This window comes from Coregonus clupeaformis, chromosome 30, assembly GCF_020615455.1.
Source record: "Coregonus clupeaformis isolate EN_2021a chromosome 30, ASM2061545v1, whole genome shotgun sequence".
Taxonomy (NCBI): Eukaryota; Metazoa; Chordata; class Actinopteri; order Salmoniformes; family Salmonidae; genus Coregonus; species Coregonus clupeaformis.
This window is the reverse complement of record NC_059221.1, coordinates 32,515,430-32,529,990: the sequence shown is the minus strand read 5'-3', so window position 1 is coordinate 32,529,990 and position 14,561 is coordinate 32,515,430. Positions and strand designations below refer to the sequence as shown.

Sequence of the window (14,561 nt, the reverse complement as noted above, 5' to 3'; positions counted from 1 at the left end):
GATACTTATATACATTACAGGCATAGCCTACATGTGGAGTTTTACTCATGCATAACCCATATAGTTGGTTTGATGTTGCCGACCGCATCAGGCCTGAGTTTGATGTCAAAATTAGAACTGAGCTGTGTTTGGAGACATGGTAGACTGATCTAGAGTCTGTGGAACCCTCAGAAGCACATGTCACACTGTCACATCTATGCTAATGTATTCTCACACACACACACACGTGCATACGCATACACACACACACACACACACACACACACACACACACACACAACGCTATGGTCATTAGTATTCATAGGATGAGGACATGTCCATAATGCATTACTTAGCTGTTATTATACCCTGAAAACAGTGCCTCCTGTCACTTTATATTGCTGGGAATTCTCATCAGCTGTAGGTACAGCTGTCACACTGGATGGATGGGTGTTGAGTCAATCACGTTTCTTCTGGTATTGACACATGCTAAACATTGTATTGACATTTGCTAAACATTGCTAATTGGAATACTGAATAGCAATTCTTCTTATTCCTCTTCCTTGTATTTCCTCTTAGTTTAATATCTCAGTCCATTATGGTGCAATGGGAGACATTCTGTGTGCTGCTCCATTATCTAACATCCATGATAGAGCTTGAGAGAGCAGAATACAGACATTACAGAGAATTACAGAAGGGACATCTTGAAATGGGAAGGTGAAAAGAATAGGTGATGAGAGAGGGGTGGATACAAAAATAGAGAAATAAAGAGGGTATACAGATACAGAAAGGCAGGGGGACTGTACAGTAGCTCTTACATCCTTTGGGATATGGAGGGAGGGAGAGGAGGGGCCGCTAAATTCATACTAAGAAAGCCCTCTCTCTTCCTATTTTTCCTCATTGTATATATTGTGATGTCACGAGAGGCTGTGTCCTGGAGGGACGTTACATCCCCCTGAGATGGCTGCAAACCCAGACAGCTATGGCTCCATCTGCTGGTATGGTCGGGAACTCCACCCCTCTATGGCCAAGCTTCCCACGCAGCTGAAACAAATCAGGAGCTGATGAGCTGAAGGTTTGTTGAAGGGAAGAGACACACTGAGGGTGAGTGTGTGGGTTGTGAAGAAACACAGTCTCCAACCTGGGCTCTCTGGAGGACAAGAGTGCTGCACGTCCACTTCCATGAGGAATATAAGGATTTGGAGATACTTACCTTTGGGAAATACTCACCTTTGGATATATGCACCTGTGGAAATACGTGAGAGACATTTGGAAGGACTTTTTGCTGGGTTGGCCACTAGCTGCAACGTGGACTACAGTAAGGCTGGGGAAAAGTTATCTGAGCGAGTGAGAATTATGATTTTGGATGTGGAAGAGACATCCCTGAACTGTTAACCCTTAAAGAGCCACAAGAGAACAGAATTTTGTTATATTTTCGTTAATTTCCCAAGACCTATAATAAAATCCTTGTTTTGTTTGAACCTTGTCTCCTTGCACTACTTGAGCAATCCCGCTGAAAGCTGTGTAGCCTCTCGTGACGTCACAATATGCAAACATTCAGTGCTGAAAGACTCTATTAATAGAGGTGCTAACACCTCCTCTCTCTCCCTCTCTCTATCTCTCTCTCTCTCTGACACTGTAGTCTCTTGGAATTATTGCTTTTTTTAAAAATGAAAACCTGTTATATTTATGCCTGATCAAAAATACTTCATTATGCTCCTGATTCCTCAGTCACTGGAATAATGTTATCATGATGGGGCGTAACTCGAAACACCAGCAGAGGGTTTACAGTAACATGGTCAGATTCTGTTCCATGACTTTAGCTATGTTGTTAAAGCAAGGCCGGTGTAGTCACGGCCGGTGTATTATGGTGGGGGATTATAATACTGTTTTAAATAGCTCAATGGACCGAAAAGGAAATCACACCACAAACAATCACCCACATGCTCTTAAGGAAATTGTGAATGTCATGGATACATTAGAACTAGTAGATATATGGAGGCTTAAATATGCTGATCTAGTGAGATATACATGGCGGAGACTGAATCAAGCTAGTCGTCTTGACTTCTTTCTTATCTCATTCTCGTTGGCACCAAAAGTAAAAAAAAGTGTTGATAGGGGACAGAATGCGGTCGGACCATCATATAATAGGCATATACATTACTCTGACTGAATTTCCACGTGGCGAGGATATTGGAAATTTAATCAAAGCCTATTAGATGATAATTTATTTATAATTAGAACAAAGGAATTTATAACTGACTTTTTCCAACATAACATAGGTACAGCGAATCCCCTTATTGTATGGGACACCTTTAAATGTGCCTTTAGAGGCCATGCAATTCAGTACTCATCTCGAAAACAAAAGCAATTTAGGTCAAAAGAGTTTATACTAAGAAAGGAAATAGAAAGTCTAACAGAACAGATAGATGGCAATAAAAACTGTAACATATAGGCTCAGAATAAATTAGAGGAAAAACAAAAAGAAATGGAAAAACTTATTCAAGAAAGATCAAGTGTAATATATTATAAAAATAAAGCAAACTGGATGGAATATGGGGAAAAAATGCACAAAATTCTTTTTTAATCTTCAATATAGGAATGCTACCAAAAGAACTTAATGAAACTGGTTACAATTGACGGAGTCACCCATAATTCACCTAATGATATTTTGAAGGAAGAAACAAAGTATTTTAAGCATATGTTTTCTTTTCAGTCGCCTCCATCTCCTCTAACTGAAGCTAATTGTAGAGATTTTTTTCCTATTGATAATGTCAAATTAACAGCCACACAGAAAGACTCATGTGAAGGTGAAATTACAGAGGAGGAACTTTGGATGCAATTAAAGACTTTAAGTCCGGGAAAACTCCAGGGTTGGATGGCATACCAATCGAGGTATACCAAACCTTTTTTTGATATACTAAGAGGACCGTTATTAGCATGTTTTAACCACTCCTATGTAAATGGTAGATTATCTGACACTCAAGAAGAAGGTCTGATCTCATTATTACTGAAACAGGATACAAGTGGAAAATATAAAGATCCAGTCCATTTACAAAATTGGAGGCCCCTTACACTTCAGTGTTGTGATGCAAAAATCCTAGCAAAATGTATAGCGCATAGAATTAAAAAGGTATTGTCGGATATTATTCATTCTAATCAGACAGGTTTTTTACATGGAAGATACATTGGAGATAATATAAGGCAAGTATTGGAAACAATAGAACACTATGGAAAATATGGGAAACCAGGCCTGCTATTCATAGCAGACTTCGAAAAGGCATTTGATAAAGTTCGACTGGAATTTATATATAAATGCCTGGAGCATTTCAATTTTGGAGAATCTCTTATAAAATGGGTCAAAATCATGTATAGTAACCCTAGGTGTAAAATAGTAAATAATGGCTATTTCTCAGAAAGTTTCAAACTGTCAAGAGGAGTGAAACAAGGTTGTCCACTATCGGCATATCTATTTATTGTGGCCATCGAGATGTTAGCTATTAAAATCAGATCCAATAATAATATCAGAGGATTAGAAATACAGGGCTTAAAAACAAAGGTGTCATTGTACGCAGATGATTCATGTTTTCTTTTAGATCCACAACTAGAATCCCTCCACAGCCTCATAGAGGATCTAGATACATTTTCTAACCTCTCTGGATTAAAACCAAATTATGACAAATGTACTATATTACGTATTGGATCACTAAAAATGCAATTTTTACATTACCATGTAGTTTACCAATAAAATGGTCTGATGGTGATGTGGATATACTCGAATACATATCCCAAAGGAAATAAATGATCTCACTTCAATACATTTTAATAGAAAGTTAGCAAAAATAGATAAGATCTTACTACCATGGAAAGGAAAATACCTGTCAATTTGTGGAAAAATCACCCTGATTAACTCTTTAGTATTATCCCAGTTTACCTATTTGCTTATGGTCTTGCCTACGCCTAGCAAACAGTTTTTTAAATTATATGAGAAAAAAATATTCAATTTTATTTGGAACGGCAAGCCAGACAAAATTAAAAGAGCATATTTATATAATGAATATGAATTCGGAGGACAGAAATTATTAAATATTAAAGCATTAGACCTATCACTAAAATCTTCAGTCATCCAAAAGTTATACTTAAATCCGAACTGGTTCTCAAGCAAATTAGTAAGATTGTCTCACCCACTGTTCAAGAAAGGCCTTTTTCCCTTTATTCAGATTACAACCTCTCACTTTCAGTTATTTGAAAAGGAAATAATCTCCCAAATGTCACTATTTCTAAAACAAGCCATAGAAAGTTGGTTGCAATTTCAATTTAATCCTCCAGAAACGACAGAACAAATAATGCAACAAATATTGTTGTTAAATTCAAATATACTAATTGACAAAAAACCTTTATTTTTTGACAGAATGTTTAAAAAAGGCATAATCTTCGTAAATGATATCATCGGTAGGACTGGTGGAGTTATGTCGCACATGCAGCTAACAAAAACATATGGAAATGTCTGCTCTACCCAAAATTACAACCAAATAATTGCAGCCTTACCGCAAAAGTGGAAGAGGAAAGTTGAAGGGGGAGAAAGTAAGGAACTTGTCTGTCGGCCTTGCATTAAAGAACATAATTGGTTAAGGAAAACTGTGATAAATAAAAAAGTATATCAGTTTCACTTAAGGACCAAAGGATTGACAGCAGTCCCATATAGATTGCAAAATAGTTGGGAAGAGATCTTTGACGTACCGATCCCATGGCATAGTGTTTATGAACTGACACGCAAAAACGACACCGGATTCAAAAATTAGAATCTTTCAATTTAAATTATTATATAAAATTCTTGCTACCAATAGAATGTTATTTATATGGGGGATACAATCTTCCCAGCTCTGCAGATTTTGCTGTGAAGAGATAGAATCATTAGATCATTTGTTTTGGTTCTGTCCATTTGTAGCTTGTTTTTGGACACAGGTCCAGGAATGGCTAAACGATTGCAATATTTACCTGGAACTAACCTTGCAGATAGCATTACTGGGTGATCTGAAAAGTCATAGTCAATCAATCAATAATATAATAATACTTTTAGCAAAAATGTTTATTTTTAATTCACAATCTGTAGAAGCAATGAGAATAGAAAGGTTCAGAACTTTTGTAAAACATCACAGTACGGTTGAAATGTATATGGCAAATAGAAATCCTATATGGATGGTGTTAAGAGATAGATGGGAGGTATTGAATAGAGTTGAAGGGTGGGACTAATAACAAATAACAACAAATAATAACAAAGATAGCTAATAATGTAAGCATACTGTGTCCATAATAAGTATATAGGTTGTATGTTGGGAGCTTTTGGGAAAGAGCACAGTTAGAAAGATATGGCATTTAGAAGCAAACCGGATGGACATCATGAAAATGATCGGAGAGGTTGAGAGTAGAAGAAGTTCAGGAGCAAAAAAATAAATAAATAAATATATATATATATATATATATATATATATATATATATATATATATATATATATATATATATAGAATTAACTCTGTCCATAAGGTGTAGATAGTAAGTATAGACCGGAAGTAGAGGCCTGGGCGTTGTTGTTCACTAATTTACTCCAAGTAGGGAAAGGATGGTGGGGTTGAAAAGTAATAAAGGGGAATATATATATAAAAAATAAAAAAAACATGGGGGATTGGAAGTGATGCAGACAATTACAATTACCCAAAAAAATTTAAAATGAATTAAAAAAAAAAAAAAATAAAAAAAACACCTCCTCTCTCTCTCTCTCTCTCTCTATCTCTCTCTCTCTCTGACACTGTAGTCTCTTGGAATTATTGCTTTTTTTACTAATGAAAACCTGTTATATTTATGCCTGATCAAAAATACTTCATTATGCTCCTGATTCCTCAGTCACTGGAATAATGTTATCATGATGGGGCGTAACTCGAAACACCAGCAGAGGGTTTACAGTAACATGGTCAGATTCTGTTCCATGACTTTAGCTATGTTGTTAAAGCAAGGCCGGTGTAGTCACTCAAAACAGCCTCTCCCAGCTGCTGAACTGGGGCTAACCCTCCCCCTGCTTGGCCTTCCTATTGAGAGCTCTGTCATTTTTGGACATGGGCCAAGGTATTAGGCACACGTGTGTACACACACACACACACACACACACACACACACACACACACACACACACACACACACACACACACACATCACAGCACAGCACAGGCAGGCAGGCCTAGCCCACCACCAGTGGGGATCATAGGCAGTCCCAGCCAGATGGGTTAGCGTGCGTTGTAAGGAAACAATAAGAAGAGTGGTCCTCAAGAAAGAAAGGAGAGGGGGAGGAGTGGTGTAGTAGTGAACAGTATGGGTGGAGAGCCTTTTCATCTGCTAGCCTAGACATGCTGAACTGAGCCTTTACCTTTCTTGGTAATCAGGAGAACTTGCTAGTCTAGCAACTTTCTGAGTGTGGACGCAGGCAGGATAAACTGGGACAGGGAACTTATAAACGGCGCAGCTGAGGAAACTGGAGTTGGAGGAAAATGAATTCTCTGTGTTTTTCTTTGGACAGTGAAGGATGTGGGCTGTCATTTGTGGTCTAGTACAAGGGTGTTGGTACAGTGTGTCTCTCCACTGGCTGTTATAGGGGGAGTTGCCACAGTTTGGTGCGTTTGGGACATTTTGAAACTTCTTCCTGCGTGTGCCATGCTGCATATTCTTTCCCTGCGTGTCTAGTGTCTGCAGTGAGGTCACTGCCGCGTGGAATGTGATGTGGAAGTACTGCATTTCAAGCAGAACAATAAGGTAGGAGATCATCTGTCATGACTGTTCCCTTGGTTTGGTCTTTTGATGGACTGCTAGCATTGGTTCACTTCTGACTGGCCCCAGACAGAGAGGAGCCTTAGAGTGTGCTCCTCATGTTTCTTCTATTTCTTTATAAACTGCCTAGAAAAAGATTTTACCCTGCCAGTTTAGAAAAGATACAGCCCATACTGTCTGTAAAACTGGTTTCCTGGAGACATGTTACAGTGGTATTCACCCCCCCTTGGCATTTTTCCTATTTTGTTGCCTTACAACCTGGAATTAAAGATGAATTTTTGGGGAGGTTTGTATCATTTGATTTACACAACATGCCTACCACTTTGAAGATGCAAAATATTTGTTATTGTGAAACAAACAAGAAATAAGACAAAAAAAGAGAACTTGAGCGTGCATAACTATTCACCCCCCCAAAGTCAATACTTTGTAGAGCCACCTTTTGCAGCAATTACAGCTGCAAGTCTCTTGGGGTATGTCTCTATAAGCTTGGCACATCTAGCCACTGGGATTTTTGCCCATTCGTCAAGGCAAAACTGCTCCATCTCCTTCAAGTTGGATGGGTTCCGCTGGTGTACGTCAATCTTTAAGTCATACCACAGATTCTCAATTGGATTGAGGTCTGGGCTTTGACTAGGCCATTTCAAGACATTTAAATGTTTCCCCTTAAACCACTCGAGTGTTGCTTTAGCAGTATGCTTAGGGTCATTGTCCTGCTGGAACATGAACCTCAGTCCCAGTCTCAAATCTCTGGAAGACTGAAACAGGTTTCCCTCAAGAATTTCCCTGTATTTTGCGCCATCCATCATTCCTTCAATTCTGACCAGTTTCCCAGTCCCTGCCGATGGAAAAACATCCCCACAGCATGATGCTGCCACCACCATGCTTCACTGTGGGGATGCTGTTCTCGGGGTGATGAGAGGTGTTGGGTTTGCGCCAGACATAGCGTTTTCCTTGATGGCCAGAAAGCTCAATTTTAGTCTCATCTGACCAGAGTACCTTCTTCCATATGTTTGGGGAGTCTCCCACATGGCTTTTGGCGAACAACAAACGTGTTTGCTTATTTTTTTCTTGGGTAAGCAATGGCTTTTTTCTGGCCACTCTTCCGTAAAGCCCAGCTCTGTGGAGTGTACGGCTTAAAGTGGTCCTATGGACAGATACTCCAATCTCCGCTGTGGAACTTTGCAGCTCCTTTAGGGTTATCTTTGGTCTCTTTGTTGCCTCTCTGATTAATGCCCTCCTTGCCTGGTCCGTGAGTTTTGGTGGGCGGCCCTCTCTTGGCAGGTTTGTTGTGGTGCCATATTCTTTCAATTTTTTAATAATGGATTCAATGGTGCTCCGTGGGATGTTCAAAGTTTCTGATATTTATTTTATAACCCAACCCTGATCTGTACTTCTCTACAACTTTGTCCCTGACCTGTTTGGAGAGCTCCTTGGTCTTCATGGTGCCGCTTGCTTGATGGTGCCCCTTGCTTAGTGGTGTTGCAGACTCTGCGGCCTTTCAGAACAGGTGTATATATACTGAGATCATGTGACACTTAGATTGCACACAGGTGGACTTTATTTAACTAATTATATGACTTCTGAAGGTAATTGGTTGCACCAGATCTTATTTAGGGGCTTCATAGCAAAGGGGGTGAATACATATGCACGCACCACATTTCCGTTATTTATAATAACTTTTTGAAACAAGTTATTTTTTTCATTTCACTTCACCAATTTGGACTATTTTGTGTATGTCCATTATATGAAATCCAAATAAAAATCCATTTAAATTACAGGTTGTAATGCAACAAAATAGGAAAAAATGACAATGGGGTTGAATACTTTTGCAAGGCACTGTACATATTCAACACCCTGGAAACATATCATCAGCATCATCATCATCATCGTCATCAGTGTTAGGCTAAATCCACACATACAGCAGGAGTGGCAGCGATGCAAAGTTTCCCGGATTTTACGGTACACACCCAACATAATCATTTGGAAAATTAAGATATATAAAAACTTAGAGGCAATGCTCAGGTCAGTCCTCTGGAGTAGAATGGAATAAGAGAGGACATTTTCTTAAAATAAGAAAATCTCATCCTGAATGAACCCATATGTTCCCAGTACAAAGTTTTAGATAAACATTATCTGTGTCAAAATGAAACAATTGTCTATGTTATTTTTAAAAGGCTGGTGTTGTGTGATTGGTGTGATTTGCTTGTTCGGTTTACTTTTTCCTGATTATGCACCTTTCTGTGTTTTGCTGAGTCATATCCAGTTTCTGAAACCTGTTTGGCTGATTTAAATAAACAGTTGTCTCTTGCTCACAAGACATGGACTGACCCAGAAGGAACATTCCTGTCTTGTCGGAACAGACTGAGCCTCTGAAACACATTCCTTTTGACCTCCTGTCTCATTGTTTTCTCAACATGTACGTTTCTCCAACCTCTTCCGACTTAGAGGTGTCTCTTCTGATAACATCTCAGAGACAGTGAAGCTTTCACAGGTGTCTCGTTCAAGTGAAGTTCGTCTCTGGCGGGAACAGAAGGTTGTTTTGCAAGAAAGGCTAGCTAGACAGTCTGATTTGATTCTGGTCAGTGTTAAAGTGAGGCTTTTGAAGGAGTTATTCAATACATTGGTCTGTCTGTTTGACAGTGAGAGGTTATAATGACACAGTAGAAGACGGGCAACCTGATCCTAGTTCCATGGCAGCGAGTGGAGCACAGCACAACAACCATCATTTATTTACTGTGTGTGTGTGTCTGGATGGCGTCACTGGTACCCGAACACTTCTGCACCTCGTCCCCAATCCAGAGGGAACGACAGGGATCAGGCTAACCTCACTGTTGGGTTTCATCTGAATAGTAAAGGCACTGGAGTCTACTGGAGTCACACACTTCCTGAACCTCTAACTGTGTCTGTCATTGTGTCCATGCCAATGTCTGTATCTTCCACTGTGTCGACACTGTGGTGGAATATGCTGAAACAGGGGTCGTTGTGAGGCGAACGGTGACGCAACCCTGCCTCATGATAGGCAGCTGACTCCAGGAAGAGCAAACAGACCAGCCCAGCCCCGTGGGAAGTAGGCTACAGTACAGCATGTGGACCTGGTCTGAAGCTGTTCTGACTTCACTTGGACACCTTGACAAACAGTAGTGTCTTGACCTACATCAGGACCGAAAGAGGAGAGACTTAGGACGTTGGCTGCCTGTGTTGGTACGTTGGGTTTATGACGAGTGAGATCTTTTCTGGGCAGAGAGACCGATGTGTGTAATGGAAAAGCTGCAACCTGTCAGTCGGACGTGTAGTTCCACTGTGGTGAGTTAAAGTTCTGGTATGGAACAGCTTATAGAATGATTTTGGTCAGAATTGCTAGGAGATGTGTTGACGCTATGATGGTAATGAGCAGTTGTTGCCATTTGAAGTGTGTCTGTTTTCCAGCCAACACTATTTAATAATTTTATGTTTTTGGTTTGGATTGATCATGTTGATAGTAGTGCCTCATTCTAACATAAGTTCAAAACACACACTCACACATGCACGCACATACAAACATATACACACACACACACAACCAATTGCGTCAGGCCTGAATTCACAAGTTTACAGTTGATTCAGCATGTTTCCTCACACCTGTGTTCATGATTGATTTTGCACCCAAGTGAGTGTATCCAATCGAGGATTATACAGTATTCGTCTGTAGCCTATCCTCCTTTGTATGACTACTGTAACTCCCTCTACTGTTGAGTACTATACCATTATAGAACTATGTTTCTATTTGTTTGGTGGGATGTTGATGATAAGACAGACCTAGGGCATTATTCCAGGAGACTTGACCTCAGTATTTTCCACCCCACAGCATCTTAAGCTCTCTGTGTATACACAGTTCTTCAGATCTATTGAATGTTGGATTGAAAGTGTCCACTTCTCTGAATAATTTAAACTTGTGTTACTCCCAGAGGGGAGACTGCACCGTGAACACTGAATACATCAAGCCCTTTCTGTGATTGCTCAACATGACATCTTAGAGTGATCCTTGTGTACTGCAGTTGGACATGTATTGTGATCCAGTGTTGAGGTTATTCTGTGGCACAGTAAGCATATGTGAAATACAAACAGATGAAACATTAAGGCCTACCTTCCTCTCTAACAATGTTGCAGATAATTACCTTGAGTTAAATGACATACACAAGACATTCTAAATAATTTTGAAAGAGTTCCAAGGTCTAAGACCAAGGATAATAAAAACAGTAATGTAGCTTGGTTACAAGCCAGAGCTACAGTACTCTGCTCCACCTTCCATTACAATGTTGTTTGTGAGACCAAGTTAGACATTAGTGGTTGATGTGCATAATGTTGTAATATCTATTCATTTCAGAGCTATGCCACATTTCTTCTCCTAAACATTTCAACTTCAAACTGCAGCTTTGAAGTGCAAATGAGGCTGTTAGCAATCTGGTTTATTTACTTGTGAAGCTCATGCGCGGCAGGTAGCCTAGCTCAGTGTTTCCCAACTCCAGTCCTCCAGTACACCCAACAGCACACATTTAGCCCCTGACAAGCACACCTGATTCAACTTGTCAACTAATCATCAAGCCCTCAATGAGTTGAATCAGGTGAGTTTGTCCAGGGCTACAACTGGAAGACTGGAGTTGGGAAACACTGGCCTAGTGGTTAAGAGCGTTGGGCCAGTAACCGAAAGGTTGCTGATTCGAATCCCCGAGCCGACTAGGTGAACAATCTGTCGATGTGCCCTTCAGCAAGGCACTTAACCCTAATTGCTCCGGTTAAGAGCGTCTGCTAAATGAGGAAAATGTACATGTTAATGACGTATAGACTCTCCTGAGTCCTGATACATTTATTGGGTTAAGATCACCTGGGTTAAGATCATCTGGCAGGCACACTACATCATATATTTGTTTTGCTATGGCAGTGAAGCTACTCTCTTTCACACGATCCCAGTTCTTTTACTTTCTGTTTCAGCACTGTATTCTAGTGTTTGTGAGCAGAATACACTTTGAAATGCAGTTTCCCCCCGACTCTGGCATATACTTCTCTTTTACATGATCAGTGTGTAGGGCTATGTAGCTGTAACTGCTTGTCTCAAACGGATATGCTGCCTCCATCTCTTATTCTGCATCTTTCTCCAGCAGCTCTTGTCCTCTCTTACCCTCTCTTACTTTTGATGACATTCCTTTGCATCTTGTCTCTTTGGCTGCCTGAGGGAGCGTGCTGCATTAACTTATGTAATGGTGAGAGAGGAGTGAAGGGGGTGGGGACGAGAGAAGTAGAGGGGTGATGAACTCATGTTGCTGCACTGCAGCTCTCATGCACACACACACACACACACTCTGCACCGTATGGTTTATATTCCACACACGTGTACACACACACACAAGCACGCACACTCCCAAAACACACACATGCACACAGTAAGGCACTGCTGCCTCTATCCAGAATTAGCTGCCATTTAGCTCTACTGCAGAATCACAAGGTTTGCCTCTTCTTTAGATCATTATCTGTCTTTGGGTGGGGGGGTGTATGATGGGTTCACATCCTGAAGATATTCCCCTAAGCAAGGCCCCTTGCCCTTAAGCAAGGCCCTTAACCCCACAACATGCTCTCCATCCAGGGGTTGAGACACATTTCCATTCTTCGCTGTAACTAATGGACAATATAGTTGTATTGTGTGTCTGTGTGTGTGAGAGAGAGACCGAGAACAAGAAAGAGAAGTAGGGGAAGAGAGTGTTAAAAAGAAAGCAAGAGAAATACTGTAAAATATCTTGACAAGTCCTGGAGTTCTTTCAGCTCTTTCAGTTCTGTGTCTATCTGAGAGATTGTACATGAGCCTACGTAGTAGATACATTACCCATGGCCTTGGGTTAAAGCTGAAACATTACAAATTAATTGGCCAAGATTCCTCCGAGCAGGCTCATGATGGATCATGTGCTGATAAATGTATAGTCCTGCTCTCAGAACGGAATGGATCATCATTATTACACCACATTCATTCATAGATTTGGTCAATTCAATTTTTGAGACTGAGAATAATAATCTATGAGACTATGACTATTGATTCCCCTGCTGCAGTATTCAGAAGATGTTCATCCTGTCGTGCCCCATTGATGTAGCATACAGGAATACTTACATTTTAGTCATTTAGCAGACGCTCTTATCCAGAGCGACTTACAGTTAGTGAGTGCATACATGTTTTCATACTGGCCCTCCGTGGGAAACGAACCCACAACCCTGGTGTTGCAAGCGCCATGCTCTACCAACTGAGCTACAGGGGACTACTTCATCAAACTACACGAGTTATGGTATTTAGTATTTTTGGGCATCCGCCCTCCCACACTGCTGAGTACAAACAGTTGACTAGCATGGTTTCATGTAGGCCTATGGTCTCCTTGGATGGTTCCCCACATCTTTAAATTAGTACCTGCCTCTGTGAGAAATTACAATGTTGGGTCTGTTGCATGTAAATAATCATTAAAGTGTACTGTTTATCCTTCTAGGACATTCTGTGCGTTAGGCCTAAGGCCCCCGACAATTACAAAGTAGTTATTCTGTCAGCCTTTTCTGTTACTGTGACAACCGTGTGCAGTTCCATCAGTGTTTGATGGTGAGCATGGCGTGTACTGCTCACGTGCATACGTCCCCAGAGACACGCTCACTGTCTCCTGGCCTGTGTCTTCCTTCTATCCTCACTGCGGAATGGCTTTTCTCAATTATGACAGTTAATCACAATTTCAACAAGGCGCACTCGATACAGTCAGGCTTCTCTAGATTTTAATATAAAAAAAATATGCATTTCAAATGAACATTCAGTGTGTTTTCACAGTGGTGCTTTTCCAAATGTCTACTGTGTAGTTATCTTCTCTCAAGAACTGTCACGAGTTACAAAGCCAGAACCCAGAAGCAGACCAGGACAAGGTAAGTTGAAACGAAGGTGAGTGTTTATTTACAAATTCAAGAGTGATGCTGAATAATCCAGGGAACAGAGCGGGCGGCGTTGATTAGTTGTTGGGGGTGCAGTGGTTGTTCCAATCATGGCTCGGCAGCCGCCGACCACCAGGCAGAGGTTGGATGAAGGTTCCGGACGAGTGACTGCAGATGGAACAAAACGGAGGTAAGTAAACAACAAACCAACAAGGTGCAAAACAACAAAACTAACGCTAGAAGCTCTAAGACTGATACTCTGGTAAACCTACTGTTCATGGCTAACGATCCGGCAGGGAATGGATGTTAGGCCAGAGCCTAAGAAGGGTGATGATCAGGACCAGGTGTGCAGATTGCTGATGGGATGCAGGTGCGGAAATCAAGAGAGCTCCCGCCTAGCAACGTTGCCCAGCAACCAGGCAGGGAGCGTTCCAGAACCCTCGGGAAACTGGAGATCACGAGCAGAAAAACTAGTCCACAGACAGGACCCGACTCAGACTGCCGGGATCGTTACAGTACCCCCCCTCCGGCGAAACGCCACCGGGCGGACTCCCGGAGCGCCAGGATGGAGGCGGTAGAAGTCACGAATGAGGTCAGCATCTAGGATCTGTCGCCGCGGAATCCAACTCCTCTCTTCAGGACCATACCCCTCCCAGTCCACGAGATACTGGAAACCCCGGCCCCGCCGTCTGGAATCCATGATGTGTCGCACCGTGTCGGCAGGACCACCTCCGATCATCAGAGGAGGAGGAGGAGGAGGCGGAGGAGGCAACAGAGGACTGAGGAAAACAGGCTTGAGGCAGGAGACATGAAAGGTGGGATGGACTCTGAGCGTCCTCGG

General features: G+C 41.3%; 1 protein-coding gene across 5 annotated transcripts in view; it reads left to right on the top strand.

The window, feature by feature from the left end:
- The window catches only part of LOC121545403 (IQ motif and SEC7 domain-containing protein 1-like), a 238,188-nt gene that overhangs the window by 169,110 nt on the left and 54,517 nt on the right, over nt 1-14,561 (top strand). Inside the window, exon 1 of one of the 5 annotated variants that reach the window (XM_041855907.2) lies at nt 6,440-6,781. The exons of the other annotated variants lie outside the window; for them this stretch is intronic. Within the exon in view, the coding sequence (XP_041711841.2) occupies nt 6,747-6,781 (35 nt within the window). The 5' untranslated portion in view covers nt 6,440-6,746. Of the gene's footprint in view, nt 1-6,439; nt 6,782-14,561 lie in introns of those variants that run through there. 5 annotated transcript variants of the gene reach the window in all.